Genomic DNA, 26,990 nt, shown 5'->3' with positions numbered 1-26,990 from the left:
AATTTTCAACTGGTCTTAAGATTTTGATCAGGTCTGTATATAAACCAATATATATGTGTGTAATAAAACTTATCATACACATTGAAAACATGAACTAACCTGCACTTTTGTCACTTGTTTTCCAAGTTATCTTATTAAAGTATGTAAGATTTAACACATTTAATCTCTGCTCTGTCGTTTGCCGTCATTTGGTTTTAGCTGTCATGACAGTCAAGTTTTCTACATACTGTATGTTGTAATTTAAGTGACATTTTGTGAAACCACTAGACTCTGCCATCAGCGCTCCAACACAATGAAACTAAACACATGATGCGGTGACACTGCATTTGCAAAACACTGTCGGGAGGGAAGTTGTTTTTGTGGGACATGAGGAAGCTCTTTGTGTTATTAAAGTGACTAAATCCCTCGACATGTCTTTGTCAAAACATGCTATTTTCATGGTGTAGTTGCTCTTGTAGCGTAGGGGGACTTTCAAAGTGATAACACACAAACAGTGGAAGGAAGGAGCATGATAATCCTGCCACTTTGTGACAGAAGCGTTCCCCTGTACTCTGACAGAGTACATCCAGTAAGACATTCTCTGAGTGATAATGAATCCACTGAGGTTGATTCTGCTCCTCCGAGGATCATCTATGTTTACTGGAGTGTTATGGAAAACAGATGAGTTTTAAGTTTAGGTTTACAAGCTTCACCAGAGTCAAACCATCTGATGTCAGCAGGGAGCTTTTACAGAAAAGAAAACTGAACAAATCTTGTAAAGTGTTGACTACTTTTTAGCTCATCGGACGATAGCTGTGAGTCTGGTGTCATCTTCATTAAAAATTTCTTCAAACATCATCTCCGACAAAACTACTGGTTGGATTATTTAAAAATTTATATGTAGCTTCTTTGGGAGAATGTCTACAAAGTCTGCTCACAGTTTTGAGAAATTTAGTTTTTTGAAATTTTAATGAATTTTTTAAATATTAAAAATGTGCCTTTACTTATAATGGGCCATATTTTGATGGTTTATAATATGGAAATTGTTACAGATATTAATATAGTTACTGTTAAGCACTGATAGGAAGTCATATATGGACTTTAATTTGAGTCAATGACCTTTGACCTTGAGTGACTTTGAAGGGTCAAACTCAAGGTCACCAGTGTCTAGATTTCAACAGTATTCAGCACCAAAACTACTGATCGGATTCATTTTGAATTTTATATGTAGCTTCCTAGGGACAAGATCTACAAAGTGTGTTCACAGTTATGAGATATTTAGATTTTAAAATTTTTGGACAAATTTTTGAAGTATTAAAAATGTGCCTTTACTTATAATGGGCCATATTTTGATGGTTTATAGCATGGAAATATTCACAGATATTAATATAGTTACTATTGGGCACTGATAGGAAGTCATATATGGACTTTAATTTAATTAGTTGAGTTTTCCTCCAGTGACAGTACCACCCATTTCTATTAGGAGATTGATCTCCTACATCAAGACTGCACAGGACTCTAACATAGTCCTGACAACCTTGCAAATTCAACTTGTAATTAATTCTTGATAGAACATGCTGATGTGATACAGGGGCATTACTTCTATTTTTTGCCTTTGGTTGAATTGACCACAGCTAGTAGAAATATGCAAACTTTAATCACAAGTAAATGTTTTCTCTTTACCGAAGGACAAGCAAAAAAAATTATATTTACATGTGGTGATACATGATTCACAGTGAACAGATTATTATTAGGTTATTATTTGTTTTAACAGTTATTAGTCAAATCTGTAGTGGAACTTTTGAAAAGTCACAAAAAAGAAAATTCAAATTATGTGGGCTGGTTCTATTTTTGATTTCTGGCAAAAACAGGTGGCCAGCTTTTTGAAAGAGAAGAAACATGAGGTTAAGTATGAAGGTGGACATCCACTTACAGTTCTACAAATTATTAAAATCAACTTAAAGTCTGAACAGCCTGATTTTCCTCTCCTTCATCTCCTAACTTTACTGGAACACAGTTCAATAATGACTTTAAGTGAAACCATCAGTCTTGTTTGTAGCAGTATTTAGACATTAGGAGGCATTAGCTTTTTAATAACCACCTCTAAACTAAAAAACACTTGTGCAGACATAAACATTCATCTCCCTCTTCCTGTCTTTTTTGGCATCTGCGTCATCCTCTGTAAATGTCTTGATTCATGAAGTGCGTCCTCCATCAGCAGGAAGTCAATGAAAACAGCAAACTGAGCTTTGGGTTAGACCGGACACAGTCGAGCCTCAGTGGTGGGATTCAGATGTGCTTTTCCGATGTGGAAACAGAAAACCAATGTTTCTTCGGTCTTCAAGGTTCAAGTAAATACCCGTGTCTTGTGGAATGTGGAGAAACAGTGGGAGGTCTATGGAAAAGGCAAAACAGGAGTCAGGGCTGAACCTTATGTTACTGAGAGTTAAAGTGTTTAGCTTTTAACAGGTGAAATGTATACAGTCGTAGAAAAAAATATTAGACAACCCCTTGTTTTCTTTAGTTTCTTGTTCATTTTAATGCCTGGTACAACTAAAGGTATTTTTGTTTGGACAAATATAATGATAACAACAAAAGTAGCTCATAAGAGTTTAATTTCAGAGCTGATATATAGCCATTTTAAATGGTTTTCTTGATAATAACCAAAATCACTTCAGTTCTTATATCAATTGCCATGGCATTGTACTGCCAAAAACAGTGCTTTTAGGCATTCCATGTTTTCTTTTCTGTTTGTTTTAGTCACATGATACACACAGGAGTTAGTACTTGATTGCATAAGCATTGTTTTTGATGACTTTTGATGGTCTAATAACCTAACCTGACAGAAATGGAAAAACGGACCAAAAATGGCAGGGTTTTTTTTTTTTTTTTTTTTTTCATTTTCTGAGACTGGATGCTGTCATTTTCAGGGAAACAGTGCTAATGCCTAGGTCTAATGCCTAGTTTTAGTTTTAATATGTAACTGTAATAATGCTGGTTTATACACATATGAAATCCTCTGAGCTTCTATGTGTGATCACTGTGGGGTCAGCTCTGGGATACGTAGCTCACCTAAACTCAACATCTGTTTGTCTGATTCACTCCATCCTTTCTGTTTTTCTCAGCTGTCTGGGATTGAGTTTCCACAGTGTCTTGACAAAGAAAATAAACATCCACGACTCTATGAATCTCTTACTTAAACACATTTCTTTTGTTTTTTTCTTTTCTGTTCTGCATTAGTTGGCAGTGTTCATCTACTACGCTGTGTTGAAGCCACAGAAACAGTGGGTGACCCTGGATCAGGCCATCTGGAACAGCCCTCTCACATACAAACCTGAATGCCGGGAGGAAGCATGGCGCTTTATCTCCTACATGTTTGTCCATGCTGGGTAAGAGTGGGCGGGGCTTGTGTGTACCCACAGTTTCATGATGAAGGATCGAGTCAGTGCAGGGAGTGGTCCAAATCCCACAGATAAGCATCATAGCAGTAAACACCGGTCTGATAAAGCTCATAATCTGTGTGTTGGTGTTGACTCATTTACTTGGTTATTTCTTTTATGTATTTGTTTTGGATGTTCCAATTGGCCTGTGTTTGGCGTATGCCAGTGTTTTTCAACCTAGGGGTTGGGACCCCATGTGGGGTCGTCTGGAATTTCTAGTAATTGATAAAAATAAGTAAAAACTTACTAATAATAAATTTATGGTGCGTTGAGAGAGACAATCACAATACATAAACATACTTTAACTGCATGTTAAAAGGAAGTTTTTTCTCACCACTGTCACCAGTCACAAGTGTTTGCTCCTGCAGGATTCTGTTGGGTTTCTGTAAATTGGCTTAAGAGTCTGGTTTCAACTGGCTCAATATGTAAAGTGTCATGAGATAACTTTTGTTATGATATAAATAAAATTTGATTGATAAAAGACATAAATATATGAAAATTTGCTAGTTCTTTTTAGCAAATGGCTTCAGTGGCATATTTAGATCTTTATCGCTCAGACATGTACTGTTTTCTTGTCCCTTTTTAGTAATGTGTGCATTTAATGATATGACGTCATTAGTGTGTGTTAATCAACTTTCACAGGAACTTATAAACCATAAACAATAAAAATCTCAAAAATAAATAAATACATTAAAAACCCGCTCTTTAATGATACCATAGGCCAGTGTTTTTCAACCTTGGGGTCGGGACCCCACCTGGGGTCACCTGAAATTTCTAGTAATTGATTAAAAAAAAAAAAAAACAAAAAAAAAACAACGTACTATTAAGAAATAATTGGTGAGCTGAGAGAGATAATCACGATCCATAAAAGACATGACAAACTGTGAGTCTGAAACTGAAGCACTGTGGTACTGTTTATCTTTCAAATGTTCATTGTGGTCAGTTTCAGATGCTGCAGCTCTTTCATAATTCATAGTTTGAGTTCTTGTTTGTTCATTATTAATTGTCAGCCTTGTAAATCCAAGCTGGACTGACTGTACATATCCTGACCAAGGAAAATAAAATTCTCACTTTGTGCAGTAATCTACAACTGGCTTTTCTGCCTCTATCCATAATAAAATACATTATATAGACTAAATGTCATCTAAAATTAACGTTTATTCGTACCATAGTATAGCAAACTATTACATGATCAAAAATTAGTTAATTTTAGCAACAAAAATGTCTCAGTTTTGAATGTCTGGGGTCACCAGAAATTTGTGATGTTAAAATGGGGTCAGGAGCCCGAAAAGGTTGGAAACCACTGGCGTATGTTGACACATTCTACTTACATCATTAGTGTCAAAGGCTTGAAAATCACAGCTATGACTGGCATCGCAATGTGTCATCTGTAAAAGGGATGATAACTACTGCTTTGGAAAGTAAAGGTAAAAAAAAAAAAAAAAAAAGAAACCAAAAGAAAAACAAAGAAGCCAGACAGTTACTGCCTTAAATTACTGGAACATCTTTCATAACACCATCAGATGGTGAAACGTGGCAAACATAAAGTCATGAAATGGCCACCGAAGCCACAGTAAAACCAAAACTCATGACTTCACAGAAAAAACTGCATTTTTAAGGAGGAACAGTGTCAGTGTCATGCCAGTACTAACTGAAAGATAAATACTATAAGCAGTTATACAGTTAAGCTTCTTACAGGTGGTGTTCAGTCTGATTTCATCTAACCAGAAATTATTAAAAGTGGGTCACCACTCAAAAATTCTTATATCTTGGTACATTTTGCCTGAATGGAGATTTAACCTCCGGAGGCCCAAAGTGAAAGTTTTGGCTTTTTTACATTAAATAACTGCCTTGATTGGAAACAACAGTTTTTTCAGACACATTTTAATTTTCTTGTGTGTGTGTGTGGTCTTTGCAGTGGGCAGGTTTTTTTTTTTTTTTTTTTTAAGTAAAGCTGTAAAACTCTTGTCCCCTATAGAGGACAAAAATGCATTGCTGAGTCCCAGGAGGATATGAAATGAAAAAAATACAGATATTTTTTTCATTTCAGTGGATTTGATTTTCATTCTTAAGCTAAATATGTACAAGATGTCTCTAAAGTACAACACAAACTCTTACAGGTGGAAGTGACCACGTTTGGCGCTGGCACATTCTGAAGCAGTGGTTGTCAACCTTTTTTGGCTCATGACCCCATTTTAACATCACAAATTTCTTGCGACCCCAGACATTCAAAACTGAGACTTTTTGCTAAAATTAATTTGTTTTTGATCATTTAATAGTTTGCTATACTATGTTGCAAATAAACGTTAATTTTAGATGACATTTAGTCTATGTAATGTATATTATTATGGATGGAGGCAGAAAAGCCAGGTGTAGATTACTGCACAAAAGTGAGGATTTTATTTTCCTTGGTCAGGATATGTACAGTCAGTCCAGCTTGGATTTACAAGGCTGACAATTAATACTGAACAAACAATAACTCAAACTATGAATTATGAAAGAGCTGCAGCATCTGAAACTGACCACAATGAACATTTGAAAGATAAACAGTACCACAGTGCTTCAGTTTCAGCTTCACAGTTTGCCATGTCTTTTATGGATTGGGATTGTCTCTATCAACTGACCATATATTTTTTATTGCTAAGTTTTTATTGCTAACCTAAGTTTTTTTTTTATCTTTATCAATTACTAGAAATTTCAGGTGACCCCATTTGAATTCCAGGCGACCCCACGTGGGGTCCCGACCCCAAGGTTGAAAAACACTGTTCTAAAGAATCTGTCAATGCACTTAGATATACTTTGTCCTAACAAAATGAGCACTATACTTACATATGATGCCACAATTTCTGTAAAATACCATATCTACCCTGGTACTTGGCCTATTTAAATGAATAGAAAAAGAGAGAAGCACCAGGGTCACTCTCATGTGACTGGATTATAAAGACATTTGAAATATCGTTGTTTAGTTCATCTCATGCAGAGCAGTGGTGCATTTCCAATATACTTATTTATGCAAATATTTGAAATTTTCCATTTGGAAATGTTTATGGGAATATATAAATAATAAAAAAACCTAAAAAAAAAAACCCTACTTCCTATATTCCCAAAAACTTTTTTCATGTCCTTGAGATGGCTTTTGCCTTTCAGAAATTTGAATAAAAGGGGAAATGGGAAAATCTTCATATATTTGTCATCCAGGCTCAGCCTTCGTCAGTGCATCACGACAGTGCATCACGACACTGTGTGACATATTTCTGTACAACATTCTTTATATTACAGTGTGTATTTTTTCAGTCAGTCCTTCATTGACCTGTCCTCCTGACCTGTAAATCCTGCTCTAGTGAGTGTTTACTCCAGAGCACTGTATGCAAATCCACTTGTGACTGAATGCAGGATCTGTACCTAATATAATGCACTTGTACTTAATGGTTTTATTATAATTTCCTTCAAAATCATTTGCATATTTACATCTTAAGCCAAAGCCAGTGGTTGGAATATGTTTAGTCTTTGCATGAACTTCTATTGTATCCACTCACTGTAGGTCTGTTTATTAGAGTATCTTCCATATTCTGTCTAGTGTGGAGCACATCGTGGGTAACCTGCTGATGCAGCTGCTACTGGGCATCCCACTGGAACTGGTTCACAAAGGATTTGAAGTGGGCATGGTTTACCTGGCTGGTGTCCTGGCAGGTGAACATATCTCCATTTGTCCTAAAACAGTAGATATGGCATACATAACATTTCATGTGATATAAATGTTATCAGCTACAAAAACAGCTGTCAGAATCTGAACTGAAGGGTCCTCATGAATGTTTCGTAAACACCCAGACATATGATATTTACTCATCCTGACGTCATAGCGGTCTGAAATGTTGTTGACAGTGAAGTTGTTATGGGTGTTTGCCTGCAGGTTCTCTGGCCAGCTCCATTTTTGATCCTCTTAGTGCCTTGGTGGGGGCCTCTGGAGGAGTATATGCACTAATAGGAGGCTACTTTATGAACGCAGTGGTGGTAAGTTTCCAGTTCAGTCTGGTGGAGGAATTTAGACATTTACATTCTATGGAACCACAAGTACTGAAGTTCGAAATCTATTACTAGTCGCGGAAAAAATTATTAGACCATCAAAAGTCATTCAAAACAGTAGTTCTGCAATCAAGTACTAACTCCAGTGTGTATCATGTAACTAAAACCAACAGAAAAGAAAACATGGAATGCCTAAAAGCACTGTTTTTGGCAGTACAAAGCCATAGATATTGATGTAAGAACTGAAGTGATTTTGGTGATTATAAAAAAAAAAAAACATGGAAAATGGCTAGATATCAGCTCTGAAATTAAACTATTATGAGCTAGTTTTGTTGTTATCATTATATTTGTCCTTTACATTTGACCTTTAGTTGTACCAGGCATTAAAATGAACAAGAAATTGGAAGAAAACAAGGGTGGTCTAATACATTTTTCCACAACTTTATATTTTCAGCGATGAACAGCATCAAATAAAATAACACTTTTCTAGGTGAGAGGGAAAAAAAACATAAGTGGAAATGAATTTATTCCTGAAGACAAGATTTATCACCGAGCTGTTGTGCTTTAGTTTTAGCTATAGTTGGCTAATAAAGTGCATCAGTAACTGTGGCGTGTTATAGTCTATTATAGTCTTGATCAGAGATACACTGCGCAGTTTCTATCTGTGACTGGTACTGAACAACTGCAATAGAGAATTCATAGCATGTTAACGCTAAAGTGATAAAAATCTGTTGCATTTGTTTAGCAGACAGTTCAACCGATCCCTCTCATGTAGCTATTCCTATTTCTCGGTTTAGATTCTAGACAATGTCACATATCACAATGAAAAATTGAGAGTACAGTGGCGGTGGAGTGTGTCACCCACACCTACTGTGAAAAGTAAAGACTGGTTATTATCAAGAAAACCATGGAAAATGGCTAGATATCAGCTCTAAAATTAAACTCTTATGAGCTATTTTTGTTGTTATCATTATGTTTGTCCTTTACATTTGACCTTTAGCTGTACCAGGCATTAAAATGAACAAGAAATTGGAAGAAAACAAGGGTGATCTAATAATTTTTTCCACGACTGTATTATCATATCAAACTAAAACTAAACCTGCACTGAATCTTTGTTTTAGCCTGGCCAGCCATCCGTCTTTGTCAGTGAGAAATCCGTCTGGAATCGCAGGGCTTGAATCCAAATATGAAGGCGGGACTAACAGGCGCAGAGTAAACCAATCACAGGCAAGACGGATGGGACACTTTTATCAGAGAAACTTAAGAATACAGGGTGTAATCTGTAATTCAATCCTTATTTTTGAATCAAACAACCGACAACAGTTGTAGAGATTTGCGGAGTTGGAACTGACTTTGACCCCGCGACAAAAAGAAATTGTGAAACACCTGCCCCCCCAGACTTGTGATTGGTCCTGTATAAAATAGATTATGCATATTTCACAGCGACTAGCCCAATTCCAGACTGTTTTCTTAATATTGAATACACTGAGAAAAACGGATGGCTGGACAGGATGTCTTTGTTTTTCTGTTAGCTTTAAAGGTTCAATATAAGAGAGACTTGTGCTGGAGTGTCTTTTGTGACACCTATAGTGTACAACACTAGATACCAGTAATTTAGGAATATACTTGCAACAATTAACAAAAATGAATAAGCCAACACAACTCTGACCCCAACACAAATGTACAAATCCTTCATATTGAACTTTTAATAAAACTTATTGCGCTGTTGTTTAGTGCCTTTTTATTTTTAACTAATCTTTACAGAATTTTCTAAAGTTGTGAGAAAAATGAAAGAAAGTTTTCAATCCAATACAAACAACTGTATTAATCCCAATTGTGCATTTTTGGATCAACTCATTGTACATGAACCTAAGTTACAAATGTGTACAATTTAGCAAACCTGTTAGTAATTGAATAACGTTAATACAGGTAAATGTAATAACAATCAGATGTATTTTTTACTAACAATTGTTTCATTCGCAGAATTTTCGTGAGATGATTCCTGTGCTTGGAGTTTTTCGTATCCTTGCCATTGTAGCTATCGGTAAGTTTTCTTTTTTGTTTTTTGGTCTGTTATTTTAACTATCAATTTCTGTAGGAATTAAAAAAACATCTTCAACATGAACTTTGACATTCTGTTCATGTTTATAGATTGTTTTTCAGTATCAGATCATTTAATTAACATGTACAGTATCTTCATTTAAATGTTTGTTGTATATTGTTATTGTAATTTAAACATAACTCATTTCTTTATTTAAACAGTTTTTTTTGTAACTGTACTCAGTCCCATCATCATTTCCAAAGTTGTTTCTTTTCCAGCTGTTTTGATCAGATTATTAAATGCAGTGTTTGTGTTTTTTCTTATAGTCGGCACAGACTTTGGTTTCGCTTTCTACAGAAGATTTTTCACTGACGATGCTGGGTTGAGGGTAAGATTTTCTTTCTCTTTTGCAAAAACCTCCCATGGACCGGGGTTGTAAATCAGCATTTAGCAACAAGCACTTAACACAGGTCATCTGGTGTTCATAGTTCTGATGCTACTGTTATGTCCTTGTCACATAAATAAATAAATAAATAAATAAATAAATAAATAAATAAAAATCTAAAAGGCTTTGGTTTTGTGCTTAAAAAAACCCTTTCAGACATGGGTAGAGCTCATACAGCTCATCGTGCTTATAGTGATGGTTTTATTTGCTTGTGGCTATAGACAAGATCAGTATCTCATGTTGGGACTTGATGAATCCCCAAGTCACATACTCCTGTAGTTCTGCGTTCAGCAAGTCCCAACACAACCTTTGTATTGAAATCATTTAACTGTTTTGTAGAAATGTTGATTTCTGTCCTTCGACTCCACACGTCTGAGGAATACAACTGAAACCACGTCCAAGTGTGTCTTGTCTGTATACTGTATATGTGAACTAATGCTATGTAATGTGTGGGTGTAGCCTTAATTTTTAAAATGTTTCTAATTTTATGAATGCTGGCACTTTACTTCTTACCCGGGGACAACAGTTGAAAAATAGCTTTTTTGCTAATATTGGCACAGTCACAGAAATGTCCCTGCAAATAAACTAATAAATAAATAAATAAATACATACATACATTTACAGCTCAACTCATCACACTCTTAAAATCTGATGTCTGCCCCCCCCCCCCCTTCCCAGTCAGACTGTCTCCCTTATTCCCCTACTCCTGCATTTCGGTTAATTACTAAACCAGTCCTACAAGGTTTTAGCGTTCTTGTGAATTCATGTGACATTACTTTACAGCAGTGTTTTTCAACCTTGGGGTCAGGACCCCATGTGGGGTCGTCTGAAATTTCTAGTAATTGATAAAAATAAATTCAAACTTACGAATAAAAAATATACAGTGAGTTGAGAGACAATCACAATACATAAGATTAGATTAGATTTAATTTATTGGTCTCCGTGGGGAAATCAGCATAAAGGACATGACAAACTGAAGCTGAAACTGAAGCACTGTGGTACTGTTTATCTTTCAAATGTTCATTGTGGTCGGTTTCAGATGCTGCAGCTCTTTCATAATTCGTAGTTTGAGTTCTTGTTTGTTCAGTATTAATTGTCAGCCTTGTAAATCCAAGCTGGACTGACTGTACATATCCTGACCAAGGAAAATAAAATTCTCATTTTGTGCAGTAATCTACACCTGGCTTTTCTGCCTCCATCCATAATAATATACATTATATAGACTAAATGTTGTCTAGAATTTATGTTTATTTGCAACATAGTATAGCAAATTATTACATGATCAAAAACAAATTAATTTGAGCAAAAAAAAAAAGTCTCAGTTTTGAATGTCTGGGGTCGCCAGAAGTTTGTGATGTTAAAATGGGGTCATGAGCCAAAAAAGGTTGGAAACCACTGCTTTACAGACTTGGGTGAATTAAACTTTAGTTATCAGATATATAGGTAAACATTAAAAAATTCATAGGAAGTAATGCTTCTTGGACCAAAAAAGTTTGTTCGAGGTGCTCTTTGAAAAAAGGGATTCATAAAGTAGATATCAAACTGGAAGAAAAATCCAAGGCACTCTCTTTAAACATTAAAATACTTTTATTAACATGGCACGGTCATATCTAGACCCAAAAAACACTTCTACGCGTTTCAGCTTCAACCCTTCATCAGTCATTTTTTTGACTTCCTGATGAAGGCTTGAAGCCGAAACGCGTAGCAGTGTTTTTTGGGTCTAGATATAACTGTGTCATGTTAATAAAGGCATTTTAATGTTTAAAGAGAGTAAAGGTAAACATTATTCACACGTGGCTCCTCCTCTTCTCAGGTGTCCTTCGTGGCCCACTTTGGAGGGATTGTAGCCGGAATGACCATCGGCTACGTCTTCTTCAGCGCCTACAACCAGAAGCTACTCAAAGACCCTCGTTTCTGGCTGTGTATAGTGGGCTATGTGGTCTTTGTCATCTTCGCTGTGCTCTTCAACGTCTTCCTCTCCCCAGCATCCTAGTAAACAAAAAGACATATCGACCTACTGTACCTTTTTATAAAGTCAACACTAAAAGCCTTAATCTTGCACTCAGGAAGATGATATTTTACTGATGTTTTTTTTATTTAGAGTTATCAGGGACTTTGTGAACCTGCTCTACAGAGTTTAGGATTTATGATATCCATCTCTATCACAACTGAATGAGTTCATATGAAAGATTGCCTCCTGGTGTTCATGTGTAGTATTACAGTAGATGTTCAATGTTTTAAGCTTGAAGAAGAAAAGTGAATAATTTAGAAATTAATTCAGCGTTTCACACACTCAGTTCTTCGTTGTTGTTTTTTTTAATATCTTTACTTTTTGTGTGTTTTTTAAGCTCATAAGTGCATTTTCAATGTTTTTGTATCTGAATGATCATCAGGAAATTGACTTTTTAATGCCTTTTTTTCTGGAAAATAACATAACGCCCATGTTGTTCAGGAATAAATGTTTGTCTTTCTGTGGTATTGTAAGTTATTTTGGTTTTTGCAAACTTCCAGTAGTCATTAACCCTTAAAGACCCAGAGCTACTTTAGTGACTGTTCCCAAATGACTTTTTCTCATCTACAGGATGGGGAAGCCAAATTTACAATATTTTGAGGCAGGGATTGAAAGACAGTGTATGACCAATTAGTTTATTGAAAGTCATGAGAATTTATTTGCCACAAGAAAATTGACATAATAGAAAATGTTTTTATTCTATGTGTCCTCCTTCTTTCTCAATAACTGCCTTCACACGCTTCCTGAAACTTGCGCAAGTGTTCCTCAAATATTCAGGTGACAACTTCTCCCATTCTTCTTTAATAGTATCTTCCAGACTTTCTCCTAATAGTTTTGCTCATAGTCATTCTCTTCTTTACATTATAAACAGTCTTTATGGACACTCCAACTATTTTTGAAATCTCCTTTGGTGTGACGAGTGCATTCAGCAAATCACACACTCTTTGACGTTTGCTTTCCTGATTACTCATATGGGCAAAAGTTTCTGAAAAGGTATGGATAATAGTGTTAGGTATGATTATGACATCAATATATGTTTGGTTTCAAAACAATTGACGTAGTGCCTGCTGAGAAAAAACAACTAAATGTTCATTGTAAATTTTGCTTCCCCACCCTGTATATTTAACCTTTAAGTGGTTTATCACCATTTATGATATTATCCTGTGTATTTTGTGACTTTTCAGTGAAAATCAAGTATTTTCCTATATTTAATTCACTGATTATGTAGATGTTCATAACAACTTAGTTTAAAGTTGAGGCCTATTATATGAAAACAGAAAAGAGAAAATTGAGCAAAAAGTGACTTTTACTGTAAAATCTATCATTAACTGAACATAAACCCAGTGTCTCCATCCACTGTCATTGATCCAACTCCATGGATTTTACTGGTGAATGAATGGTGTAGAAGATGATGGTGTTTCCACGTTCACTACGGAGCCTCTGAACGTCCAAATGGGTCATATCTGATTACCATTAAAGACGACAAACTGCATTTTACACCACTCATTTACATGTTTTGGTAGGATTAATGGATTAACAGGTATAAAACATTTTAGATCAGTAGATGGTTTTGGTCACCAGTGGATGTTTGGGTCTTTACGGGTTAAAATCCAGTACCACAGTATAATCATTTAAGCAAACTGATTGCTTGTACGACACTAAAATGAAGAAACAGTTCACCAGGAAGGCAGGGAAGAGAGATAAGTTTCCAAAAAGTCTGGCGTAACCCCTTGCTTTTGTGTGTCAAAGACGTGGTTTACCATCAGCGGCTTTGGCTTAAAGCCATATTATTGTTTCAGTCATATCCTGTTGACGGGACGTAGTTAATTACATGTTCAGTCCAAATGGTGATTGTAAAACCCGATTTTCTCTATTGTCATGCAAAATACCAAACATACACATCCAGATTTTGGAAATACTTACTCTTTGGTTATTATTACAACTTTTTTGTGAACCAAATATTTATAAATTGAGGAACATTTATTGTATTACTGTACATTTGCAACAAAAAACTACATCAGTTGAAAATTAATTCTTCTAAGATGACAGGGGCTATGACCAAACTTAAACAGACCTCCTAGACTTGGTTTCACATTTCCACATCTCTATGGAGAGAAATTTCTTTCTTTATTCATCAATCAAAAAGAATGGACTTGCAATTAAAAAGAATAAATTTGCAACCAAAAAAGAGATTTGAGAGCACTGAGCTGTGGTACAGGTGTCCTGTCGAGCCACCCTACACCCGTTGTCTCTCAACTCCTCCCTGTAACTCACTCACTCATTCCAGTCTCTGCTCAGGCTGTGAATGTACAGGGTGACACACAAAAACAGGAACTTTTTAACAATCCAATAAAACCAAGAGTGATGGAAGAAAAATATTTTATTCATAGTAATTGAAACCTTAAACCATGCCATTTATGAAACAATGATAGAATTTTCATTTTTTAAAAATTACTTCCTGTAGATGGTGTCCTCCTGTACGAATGCATTCTTGAAATCTGCTGTTGAGATTCCTCATTGACCGCTGCAACATCTCAGCTGAGATACTGTGAATTTCATCCTGAATTCTCTGTTTTAACTCATCCAGAGTTCTTGGTCGAGTCGTGTACACTTTACTCTTGAGATAGCCCCACAAGAAAAAATCACAAACAGACAAATCTGGCGATCTAGGGGGCCAGGGAACGTTACCGAATCTTGAGATCACACGGTTACCAAACAATTCTCGCACAACTGTCAACGGTTACTAAAATGGGGGTGTGTTTACTTGCTCAAGGTCACTGTCTCGCAGTGCTGCCACTTGCTCATGTCTGCCAATACGCACTTCAAAAATTCCCGTTTTTTTGGGTCACCCTGTACAGACTGTAACCAACGATATTTAGTGTAATTCGTTACTTATGGGACACATTTAAATTCCAAAGAGCAGCAGACTATCAACTGACCTCCCAGTAACATAACACAATGGAGAAGTTGGTTTAAGGTGGAAGCTGGAGCAGGTGCTGGAGCCAGGACAAACCTACCAATAGAAACTCTTCTCTCATCCATCAGTGTAGGCCACGCCCATTAAGTGCAGATAAATTCGCAAGCAAAACTTTTGAAGTTGCAAACAAAGAGGAGTGATTTTCAATCAAAACTTTTGAAGTCTCAAGCAAAAGTTTTTAACTCAAGCAAAGAGGACTGATTTATATGCAAAATTATCTTTTTTTTTTGATTGCCACTTAATGTCTTTTGCTCTCAAATCTCTTTTTTGGTTGCAAATCTATTCTTTTTAATTGCAAATCCATTCTTTTTGATTGATGAATAAAGAAACAAATTTCTCTCCATATATATCAGTGTTAAAGCATTTTTTTTCTTTGTGTACAATTGCCAAATAAAATTAAATTATCTGCAGTTAAGTGTACATTTACATACAGACGTGGAACTAAATACTTCATATCAGCTTTGTTAGTGAATCCACTGTCGATACACTCAACAAATAAAACGTGTACAGCCAACCTACTATGTGATGCTGCCAGAGTTTCAGTCGTATACACTGTATTTTATGCACCAGTGGAAACATCTGCTTTTGCTATACGTGGAAAATTCTATAGCCTCCAAACTGAGGAAATCAATATATCTTAGTGTGTGTCGATATGCAATTATTATAAGCATGGTTACTCACCCACAAATAAATGGCTGTTTGTTTATCTCTGCAGGGCAGCGATGCGGTGTCATTACACAGATGAAAACTATGCATTCTGTCACGGTTACAGAGGATCCTTTGAAAAAACCACAGATAAATAAGTCAATAAATAATAAAAAAGAATAAAAACAGTACATGTTGTAGCATTAGGCAGGGCTGAAGGTCTTTCCCCATTACAGGAAACATCAATTTCACACATGTACCCTTTGACCTTGTTGTCAAAGCTGTTAAAAAAAGGAAACAGCAATAGGACTTTTCCATTATGTTTCCCCATTCTGACCCTCTGTACCCCTAATGTGTGGAGATCAGACTGATTGAAATCAATTCTGTGATCATGGGAAAGAATAAAAGGATTTTAGGTCAGAGTTGAAAAGTTCAATTTAGTGTAGCTTCACATGAACAGATGAGTGGGAAAAAACACAGCCATCCTGAGGGTTGTGTTTGAATTGCACTGTTTATTTCCAATATCCCCTTATATATAGTTCTAAGACTTTGTATAACTGGAACACACTAGGCTGCCATGATGGAATATAGATGTTAATCTTTTTTTTTTTTTTTTCACTTTATCTAAACCAGTGGTTTCCAACCTTCTTTGGCTCGTGACCCCATTTTAACATCACAAATTTCTGGCGACCCCAGACATTCAAAACTAAACTGCTAAAATTAATTAGTTTTTGATCATGTAATAGTTTGCTATACTATGTTGCAAATAAACGTTAATTTTAGATGACATTTAGTCTATATAATGTATTTTATTATGGACGGAGGCAGAAAAGCCAGGTGTAGATTACTGCACAAAGTGAGAATTTGATTTTCCTTGGTCAGGATATGTACAGTCAGTCCAGCTTGGATTTACAAGGCTGACAATTAATACTGAACAAACAAGAACTCAAACTATGAATTATAGAATAACTGCAGCATCTGAAACCGACCACAGTGAACATTTGAAAGATAAACAGTACCACAGTGCTTCAGTTTCAGCTTCACAGTTTGTCACGTCTTTTATGGATTGGGATTGTCTCTCAACTCACCACATATTTTTTATTGCTAAGTTTTTATTTTTATCAATTACTAGAAATTTCAGGAGACCCCATTTGAATTCCAAGCGACCCAATGTGGGGTCTCGACCCCAAGGTTGAAAAACACTGATCTACAGTGACAAGCTCTCAAGGGGTCATATTACATTATCTGTCATTTCAAAGTCAGGGTTTTCTTCAGAGCATCATCTCATTATAACTAAGAAGACTAAATTAATCATATATAATTTAGTTTTCACTCCCAAGCTAAAAAGTCCATTCCTCATGTTTTCATAAACAGAACAATAGAACAAAACTCCTTCAAAAAGAAGAGACTGTCCTCTGCAGTGGTGTTAGACCGGCTGGTGTTTTGCAGTACTGATAGGATGCTTAAATCGGTCCTGGAAAATGAATGAAAAGTCCTTCATAAAGTAAGGATTTCCTGTCATTAGTCCTGGGATGTGCATGGGAAATGTTTTAATATGTGTAGATTCTATCCCTCTCAAGCATTTAAAAGTATGCCTTAAGTTTACATGTAGTCACTATAATGTGTCCAGCAGGGGTCTTTTTTTTTCTTCAGTAATGTGTCTCCCCCCCCAAAAAAAAAAATATCAGTCATAAATTGAATTTCATGAGCAGCGATTTTAATTATCTACACCAGTAGTTTATAAATGTGCACTGGTAATGCTTAACAACAGGAAGACCAGATTAGAATTTGCCATAAAACATCTAAAAAAAAAAAAAAAAAAAAAAAGGATCAACGGCCCTGTATCTCACCAGCATGTGCTCTCAAGAATCAATAACTTGAATTTGTGAGGTTGTCAGGTTCTGTCGCTATGTTAGAGTCCTGCGGTCTGGATGCAGGAGATCAATCTCCAAAAAGAAGTGGGTGGTACTTTCACTGGAGGAGAACTCAACTAATTAAATGAAAGTCCATATATGACTTCTATCAGTGCTCAGTAGTAACTATATTAATATCTGTGACCATTTCCATGTTATAAACCAGCAAAATATCAAAAATTAATTTAAAAAAAAAATGCAAAAACAAAAATTTCTCAAAACTGTGAACAAACTTTGTAAACATTGTCCCAAGGAAGCCACTTAGAAAATTTGAAATGAATCTGACCAGTATTTTCATCGGGGAAGTTTGAAGAAATTGGTAATAAAGATAAAAATGAAGATGTTAATGAAGACAGACACAGCACTTTCACAGGAAGTCCTGTCCTATCAGCCAGTGAGCTAAAAACCAGCCCAGTTCTAGAATAAGATTCTCTGGACAGATGAGACCAAGATTAACTCAGTGTTTTTCAACCTTGGGGTCAGGACCCCACGTGGGGTTGTCTGGAATTCAAATGGGGTCACCTGAAATTTCTAGTAATTGATAAAAATGAAAAAAAAATTACTAAAAATAATATGTATATATAGTAAGTTGAGAGAGACAATCACAATAAAAGACAAACTGTGAAGCTGAAACTGAAGCACTGTGGTACTGTCTATCTGTCAAATGTTCATTGTGGTCAGTTTCAGATGCTGCAGCTCTTTCATAATTCATAGTTTGAGTTATTGTTTGTTCAGTATTAATTGTCAGCCTGTACATATCCTGGCCAAGGAAAATAAAATTCTCACTTTGTGGCTTTTCTGCCTCCATCCATAACACTGGGTTACAAAAAAATGTGTTTTGCAAGTTGTCTAGGTTTTTTCAACTGAATTAGGACCATTTTGCACCGCTAAATCCAAAAATGACATCTGTTTTTCTCAATCAGGTCAGGGTTTTTTTTGCTAATTTGATTTTGAAAAATTTGATCTTCTCACAAAATTGATTACATTTAATTACATTAATACTAAAATAAGATTGGTAAGCACACTTTATGAAACTTGTGACTTGATTCCTGTTAGGTACAATGGTGTGTTCACCACAGATGTAGCAGAATACGTCAGGCTTATTTTTGCAAGATCTTCTAGTCAAAGCCATTTCATTCACCTGTAATATTAAAAAAAAACAATCATAAATTGGCAAAAGTAAAATCTTCAGAACTCATTTATTGCAAGAAATATGAAAGAATTTTGTATCATATGATGTGAAAATGCCCATAAATGTAAGCAAAAATGTTAAAAAGCCAATATGTAGCATAGTTCAGAAAGCTGACCTGATTGAGCAAAATGAATGTGATTTTTGGATTCAGCACACCAAAATTATCCTAAATCAGCTCAAAAAACTTAAATAATAAATTTGTTGTTGACCAGTGTAATAATATACATTATATAGACTAAATGTCATCTAAAATTAACGTTTATTTGCAACATAGTATAACAAACTATTACATGATCAAAACCAAATACATTTTTAGCAAAAAAAAAATGTCTCCGTTTTGAATATCTGGGGTCGCCAGAAATTTGTGATGTTAAAATGGGGTCACGAGCTCAAAAAGGTTGGGAACCACTGGATTAACTTGTACCAGAATGATTTTGGGAGAAAAGTCTGGAGAAGGAAAGCAACAGTTTGCAATTCAAGTCAATCCATGTTGTGTCCAACATGATGGATGCAGTGTTATCGTATGGGCATGTACAGTATGTCTGCCACTGGATCTGGGTCACTGGTCTTTATTGATGATGTGATGATCTGATAGAAGGAACAGGATGAATTGTGAAGTATACAAGGGTATCCTTCTCTGCTCAGATTCAAATGCTTCATATGACAGCAGTTCACATTGTAGATCAGGGGTGTCAAACTCATTTTCTTCCAGGGACCACATTCAGCCCAATTTAATCTGAAGTGGGTCGGACCAGAAAAATAATAGCATTAGAACCGATAAATAATGACAACTCCAAATTATTTTAGTACAAAAAATAACGTTCAGTTATGCCAATATTTACGTTTACAAACAATACAAACAAAAAGGATGTGAATAACCTGAAAAAAACAGAATTTGTTAAGAAATTTTTATCAATATTATGCCTCGACTTATCATTTATACATATACACAAAATATTTAGTAACAGGCAGAAAATTGTTAAAATTGCACTTAATTTTCTCCATTTTGTTCAAGTTATACACATGTTATTGTTAAAGGATAGTTTGTTAATGTAAACATTTTCATAATTTAATGTTTTTTGCACTAAATCAAAGAAAAAAATGGTGTTGCCATTATTTATAGGTTATTATAGTATTATTTTTGAGTTTGATGCCCTAACTTGCACTTTGCAAATTCATCCCACGGGCCGGATTGGAACCTTTGGCGGGCCAGTTTTGGCCCCCGGGATGCATGTTTGACACCTGTGTTGTAGATGGACAAAGACCCCAAACACACAGCTAAAGCAGAGCTGTTGAAGGTAAAGAAATGTGATGTTATTCAGTGGCCAAGTCAGTCACATGATTTCAACCAAACAGAGGTTTTCAGTCAGTGAAGACGAAACCGAGGACTTCAGTTTCAGCCTGAGTACTTATTAACTTATCTTTAACTTTGTTTAAGATGAGGATGATAATGATGATTTGTTATCTTAAACTTTAAGATAATAAATGAAAAATCATATAAAATAAGAATTTACTGTCATCAGTCCTGGGATTTTCATGTGAAATCACTTGCTACAAATGTAGGTACCAGGGGACACACATCCCCCTCAAGCATTTAAAGAAATGCCTTCATTTAACCCATAATCACATCTATGTGTCCAGCAGGGGTTTTCTTTTTTTTTTTTTTTCTTTTCTTTTTTTATTCAGCAGTGTTTTTTCCCCCAAAATATGATCAGAATTTCATCTACATTTTTTCATTCATTCTTTTTTATAGCAATTCATTATGTATTTTTTGTATGTTTGCCTTCTGGGAAGATACTAAATAAAGACATATCTACGAAAGACATATAGAAAAAGTACAAATTGCTGAATAAATTATTCACCTGAATTTCTCAGAGGTGGATGGTCACATGAAACATATACAAGTTCATTACAAAGACTTTTTCTACTGCAAAAAAGAGCAATAAGAATCGTTCATAATGTTGGTTTTCATGAACACACAAATCCACTATTTTTCCAATCTAAAACTTTAAAACTCATTGACCTTGTGGAATTCAAAACTATTCAAATAATGTAAAAAGCAAAGAATAACTTACTGCCGGGCAATATTCAAGAAATGTTTTGTGAAAGAGAGGGAGGTTATGATTTAAGGGGAAAGTTAAATTTAAAGATTCATAAAGTACGCACTACGTTAAAAAGTTTTTGTATTACCATCTGTGGAGTAAAATTGTGGAACAAATTGTGTGTGGCAATAAAACAAATATCAAACATAATTCAGTTTAAAAAAAAAGATATAAAGAATTGATTCTTGAGAGGTACAGTATTTAATAATGACAATGAGGCCTGTTTGTTTGTGGATGATGTATTGATAAATCTGCTGTAATTATTGAAGAAAATGGTTGGATTGTTGAGTCTGTATGACTGGACTGCCATGAGCATTTTGTTTTATATAATTCAGTTACTGCATTATGTATTTGTTGTGGTTCAATGCTAAAATTAGGAAAATATTGGTTGATTCTTGTATTAAGTTAGTGATAAAGGTGTAAAAGCACTGAGAGGTAGGATTAAATAAGTTTATACTTCTTCCTACTCCTTTTCGACCATGCAAAATTCAGACTTGTATGAGCTTGAAGATAGATTCTGTCCATTTAAATGTTTTATTTTGTTTCTTTGCATGTTTGAAATCAATAAAGAAAAGAAAGAAAGAAAGAAAGAAAGAAAGAAAGAAAGAAAGAAAGAAAGAAAGAAAGAAAGAAAGAAAGAAAGAAAGAAAGAAAGAAAGAAAGAAAGAAAGAAACCTGAACCCATGATTCTAAGTAAATATCTTTTCTGTGATTCTTCTGGACATCCACACATCTGTTCCTAAAGTAAAGAATTAGCCATCTATGTTTTAATGTTTGGAGGTTCCTGTCATGACTGACCTGAGATAAACACCACCTCATGCCAATTACACTGGTCAACAACAAATTTATTGTTTAAGTTTTTTGAGCTGATTTAGGATCATTTTGGTGTGCTGAATCCAAAAATCACATTCATTTTGCTCAATCAGATCAACTTTCTGAACTATGCTACATATTGGCTTTTTAACATTTTTGCTTACATTTATGGGCATTTTCACATCATATGATACAAAATTCTTTCATATTTCTTGCAATAAACGAGTTCTGAAGATTTTACTTTTGCCAATTTATGATTAATGTTTTTTTTTTTTTTAATATTACAGGTGAATGAAATGGCTTCGACTAGAAGATCTTGCAAAAAAAAAGCCTGACGTATTCTGCTACAGCTGTGGTGAATACACCATTGTACCTAACAGGAATCAAGTCACAAGTTTCATAAAGTGTGCATACCAATCTTATTTTGGTATTAAACTTGGTGACCAAGATAAAGTTTTGGTGCAGATTGTGAGAAGATCAAATTTTTCAAAATCAAATTAGCAAAAAAACCTGACCTGATTGAAAAAAACAGATGTCATTTTTGGATTTAGCGGTGCAAAATGGTCCTAATTCAGTTGAAAAAACCTAGACAACTTGCAAAAAACATTTTTTTGTAACCCAGTGTTATTTAAAGACTGAAGCCTTTAATACTGTTGACAACCAAATCTGAAGTTGGTAACCAGCACCTGACTACTCGTCAAATCCATGGTAATCTGATGTCTTGTAAATGGGATAAAACGACGTGTTGGGTTCATGTGAGAAGCAGTGGGGTATGAAACCAGGACAGGGTGACTCATTGATCACTTCGGTTGAACCGGGTCGGTGTGGACGAATTAATGGTATTGACGATGTGTGGAGTCCAGACTCAGTAACTTATTAGCAACTCTTCATCTTAACAAATGGTACCAATAGATTGCAACAATTGAGTGCTAACCATGTAGTCTGCAAGAACTGACTGCAAAACAATGTTGTGCTGCAATTTGTGTTCTTATTATGTGCATGTTTGATGCACACACCCAGATGAACCACCAAAGGAATGCTTTGTGGAAACTTGCTCTTCCTTTATGTTGTTAATACTAACACTTAGATGCAAGCAACATGACTGTTAGGAGAAGTTAAAGAAAAAAGAGAAGCCATTTTGTATTTTTCTGCATTTATAGCTAACAGTTTCTTAACGGCTACGATGAAGTTTAACATTTGTGTTCCAACAAATCACAGCCTCATCACTGTGGGGTCAATGATCCAAATACATCAGTGATGCCGGTATTGATTTTCTCTGGACAGAGTATCTGTTGGCATCTTTCCCACATCATCTCACTTTGTTTCTGACCGTACAGTGCAGAGGAGGCGGGTCACGGAAATTTAGGTGATGTACAAGGACTCATGTGGAGGGCGCCAACGATTTTTCAAACTTTTTGTGACCGCGTCAGGGCTGCATGACGCGAGGAGAATCAAGTCACCACCGGCAGTCTGTCCACGCTGCTGCAAGGTAAATGCTCTCTTTTATGTTATAGTTTTGTAGAATGTTGTCGTTTTAAACAGCCAAACGGAAAACATAAGCAGTTTGGGAACATATTGATTTTCATTTACTGTGTTTTGGGACAGATTAAATAGAAAGCTTCTTTACACAGTGCATATTCCATGTGCTGTCAGATTTCTAATTCAATTTTCTCCCTCCGATATGAGCAATAGGTTTTTTTATTTACTGCATGTGTGTCGCAAAGTCCATTACTTTATACAGGTGCAACTGAACATTTTTGCAGAGCATCTAAGCTGAAGAAACAGAGAAACTGTGTTGAGAACAAAAGAGCAAAAAAAGGACCGTCACAAAGAAACAATTATCTCTGTTCAAAAAGTAAGTACTGCAAAAATACAACAGCCTGGAACCAGTACAAGGTACTCTGATACCAAAATCCGTCCTTTATTGCTTGTCCTCATGAAGACTCTGTAGTTGATGGTGTTCCTGTAGGTAAGTAAGAAAGGACCCAGACCTCTTTTGTACTTAATGAGCACCTGATTCCATTATTTACATCTTTTTTATACATTCGTCTTATGTTTTTTGACCTAGTGAACTACTACCATTTTTTCTTTGAAAATGCTGAGATTTCTTTACCACTCTATAAAGAAAATGTGCATTAGTATCCAGAAGATACTTCTTTTCTTCTTTCTTTCTTTCATGTTACTTTAAACTACACTCAAGGAAAAAGAAATGCACCATTTTCATTTTCTTGATTTTTTTCAGAAATATGACAGTTATTGCAAAATTGCAAACTACAGTGAGTTCAGTACTATTCTGAGTCCAAATGAAATGATTGTTTTCCTGGTTCCGGTTGATTGATTTTGATTAGCAATAAGAAGTGTATTTTTATATTCCTCACCCATGTCTGCTCATGAGTCAAACTCACAGATGAATTGGACCTCTCCTCAGTTGTGCACAACCATTCCCTATAAAAAGACACCAAAATGGAGCAAAAACACATTTGTCCACAATGCCACAACTACTGCAACCGGAGAGAGATCGGGCCAAATCGGGCTGAAAACCTGCCATGGAGATGTGCCAGCCGATTGTCACGGTCCTGTTCAGCGGTTGTAACAGGCAGTCGACCAGATCTGGGATGGTCGTTGGAGGAGCCGGTGGTGTGGTAACGCTCAGCAAGGCGTCCAACGGTAGAGTGGTGGACTCCAAACACCCTGTCTGCTCCGTCCAGCTTGAAGCACGCCAATGGCCTGATCTCTCTCTGATTGCAGTAGTCATGGCATTGTGGACAAATGTGTTTTTGCTCCATTTTGGCGTCTTTTTATCGGGAATGGTTGTGCACAATTGAGGAGAGGTCCAATTCATCTGTGAGTTTGACTCATGAGCAGACATGGGTGAAGAATACAGAAATACACTTCTTATTGCTAATCAAAATCAATCAACCGGAACCAGGAAAAAAATTATTTCATTTGGACTCAGAATAATACTGAACTCACTGTAGTTTGCAATTTTGCAATAACTGTCATATTTCTGAAAAAAATCAAGAAAATGAAAATGGTGCGTTTCTTTTTTCCTTGAGTGTATTTTCGTAGGTGCGTAATTGTGCAATGACACATCATGTTTAGTCAAATAATGGCAGAAAAAGGTCATCACAGCCCTTGTTACAACATCTTTCCTCTTCCCTCTGTTTCCACCTTTGTACTAGTCATAATGGAAGAGTGAAGATGGGCGACTGGAACTTCCTTGGGGGGATTTTGGAGGAGGTACATATCCATTCCACTATGGTCGGCAAGATCTGGCTGACCATCCTTTTCATCTTCCGTATGCTAGTCCTCGGGGTGGCAGCTGAAGATGTGTGGAACGATGAACAGGCCGACTTCATATGCAACACGGAGCAGCCCGGGTGCAGAAACGTCTGCTACGACCTGGCTTTCCCAATCTCGCTCATCCGCTACTGGGTGCTCCAAGTCATATTCGTATCTTCTCCCTCGTTGGTTTACATGGGCCACGCTCTGTACAGGCTCCGGGCACTGGAGAAGGCACGGCAGAAGAAGAAGGCGCTGCTGCGAAAGGAGCTGGAGTTGGTCGACATGGAATTGGCCGAAGCCAGGAAGAGGATCGAACGGGAGATGAAGCAGCTTGATCAGGGGAAGCTGAACAAAGCTCCTCTGAGGGGTTCTCTGCTCCGTACGTACGTAGCTCACATCGTCACTCGCTCTGTGGTCGAAGTGGTCTTCATGATGGGCCAGTATCTCCTCTACGGCTTCCACCTCTACCCACTCTTTAAGTGTGAGCGCGATCCTTGTCCTAATGCGGTGGACTGCTATGTCTCCAGACCAACAGAGAAAAGTGTCTTTATGGTTTTCATGCAGTTCATCGCAGCAATTTCCCTTTCTCTAAACATGTTGGAGATCATACACCTGGGATACAAAAAGATTAAAAAGGGCATTTTGGACTTCTACCCACATTTGAGAGATGACCGAGATGAACTTGATGACTTCTACGCCAACAAGTGTAAAAAAGAATCTGTGATACAAATACGTACAAATTCAGGGCGAAATACAACAACCGCACCTGAATCCAGTGACTACAGCCTCTTAATGGAAAGGGTCCAGGGCCCAATGCTGTACCCAAACCTTATGAAACCGTCAACTTTTCTACCTCTCCAGCAGGAATTAGACGACTCCAAATGTTCACCTCAAAGCCCCCAAGAATGTAACTGTCCTTCAACAATTAATGAGCCCTGTTCAGCCGACTGCAGCCTCCTGGTCAACTCAAAACAGGAGGCTGAGGACTTTTTACATCTGACACCACACACCAAGGAAGAAAACGGCGGTGAAAGAGTGACCCCAGATGTCCCCAAACGCCCAGAGAAAGCAACTCATGCTTTGTCCTTCCCCATCCTGCCAATAAGTGGACAGAGGAGATCGCTGAGGGCTTCTTTGAAATGCTCCACAGTGTTGGAAGGGAAAAGCTCCGACACAGATTCCTATGGCGGTGCAAAGGCCAGCAGCGGGCCCCCCTCCCCTCAAATACAACCAAAGCTGGAGGCCAAAAGCCAAAGCCAGATTTCCACCTCCGATTCATTGGATAGCTCAGGGTCCACGCACAATCCTAGACCACCCTCCTCTAGCTGCAAAGCATCGATGGCCAGTAACGCAAGTAGCAAACGAACACCCGACCTGCAGATCTGAACTGAACCAGCTCATCCTAATCTGTTACTGGTTGAGTTTACGTATTTCTGCGGTTTCATGGCTTTAACAAGTACACTATATGGACAAAAGTATTGGGACACATTGAATTCAGGTGTTTCTTTTCTACCAGGGGTTTGGGATACAAAAGTAACTTAAAAGATATATTAACACTTATAAACTATATGGACAAAAATATTGGGACACATCATGGCTACAGCTCATCTATATATCAATATTTCCTTAAAGTTTAATAGGATATTTTTCTTCCTGAGATAGATGGTTAGTCATGGTAGAAAATTATTATTTACAGTCAGAGCACAAAAAATATAAAAAAAATTTTTGAGGTAGAACATTTAAAATCATAGTCATGGATTTAAAACAAAACAAAACAAAAAACACAACAACAACATGATTAATAGTGAGAGAAATTGAGTAAAAATCATCTGAGGCATTTTGGAAGCAAAGAAACACCTGAATTCAGCATGTCCCAATACTTATGTCCATATTGTGTATATAGTACATATTGAACCTTTAACAGATTTTAGACCCGATCTACAGATCTGAACTAAAACAACTCATCCTAATCTGTTACTGGTTGAGTTAACGTATTTCTGCAGTTTCATGGCTTTAACAAGTACACTATATGGACAAAAATATTGGGACACATTGAATTCAGGTGTTTCTTTTCTAACAGGGGTTTGGGATACAAAAGTAACTTAAAAGATATATTAACGCTTA

The 26,990-nt window shown here is 36.3% G+C and overlaps 3 protein-coding genes across 3 annotated transcripts in view; 2 read left to right on the top strand and 1 right to left on the bottom strand.

The window, feature by feature from the left end:
• Positions 1 to 12,399, top strand: part of rhbdl2 (rhomboid, veinlet-like 2 (Drosophila)) — a 25,041-nt gene extending 12,642 nt beyond the window's left edge. Inside the window, exons 3-8 of the mRNA XM_030157457.1 lie at positions 3,220 to 3,368; positions 6,997 to 7,109; positions 7,330 to 7,430; positions 9,426 to 9,486; positions 9,810 to 9,871; positions 11,742 to 12,399. Of these exons, the coding sequence (XP_030013317.1) occupies positions 3,220 to 3,368; positions 6,997 to 7,109; positions 7,330 to 7,430; positions 9,426 to 9,486; positions 9,810 to 9,871; positions 11,742 to 11,921 (666 nt within the window). The 3' untranslated portion in view covers positions 11,922 to 12,399. The remainder of the gene's footprint in view (positions 1 to 3,219; positions 3,369 to 6,996; positions 7,110 to 7,329; positions 7,431 to 9,425; positions 9,487 to 9,809; positions 9,872 to 11,741) is intronic.
• gja9a (gap junction protein alpha 9a) lies at positions 3,208 to 26,368 on the top strand. Its single transcript, XM_030157453.1, has 4 exons — positions 3,208 to 3,218; positions 4,943 to 4,945; positions 19,800 to 19,811; positions 24,684 to 26,368. The coding sequence occupies exon 4, from the start codon at positions 24,783 to 24,785 to the stop codon at positions 26,250 to 26,252; it is 1,470 nt and encodes a 489-aa protein (XP_030013313.1). The 5' UTR covers positions 3,208 to 3,218; positions 4,943 to 4,945; positions 19,800 to 19,811; positions 24,684 to 24,782; the 3' UTR covers positions 26,253 to 26,368.
• Positions 25,379 to 26,990, bottom strand: part of LOC115435196 (c-Myc-binding protein-like) — a 16,262-nt gene continuing 14,650 nt past the window's right edge. The window contains exon 5 of the mRNA XM_030157460.1: positions 25,379 to 25,478. Coding sequence (XP_030013320.1) covers positions 25,455 to 25,478 — 24 coding nt within the window. The 3' untranslated portion in view covers positions 25,379 to 25,454. The remainder of the gene's footprint in view (positions 25,479 to 26,990) is intronic.

The sequence above is a fragment of the Sphaeramia orbicularis genome, chromosome 16 (genome assembly GCF_902148855.1).
Source record: "Sphaeramia orbicularis chromosome 16, fSphaOr1.1, whole genome shotgun sequence".
Lineage (NCBI taxonomy): Eukaryota > Metazoa > Chordata > Actinopteri > Kurtiformes > Apogonidae > Sphaeramia > Sphaeramia orbicularis.
This window is presented reverse-complemented; position numbering and strand designations above follow the sequence as displayed.

Coding starts and splice junctions, on each gene's coding strand:
- gja9a (XM_030157453.1), top strand. CDS start 24,783: ATGGGCGACTGGAACTTCCTTGGGGGGATTTTGGAGGAGGTACATATC.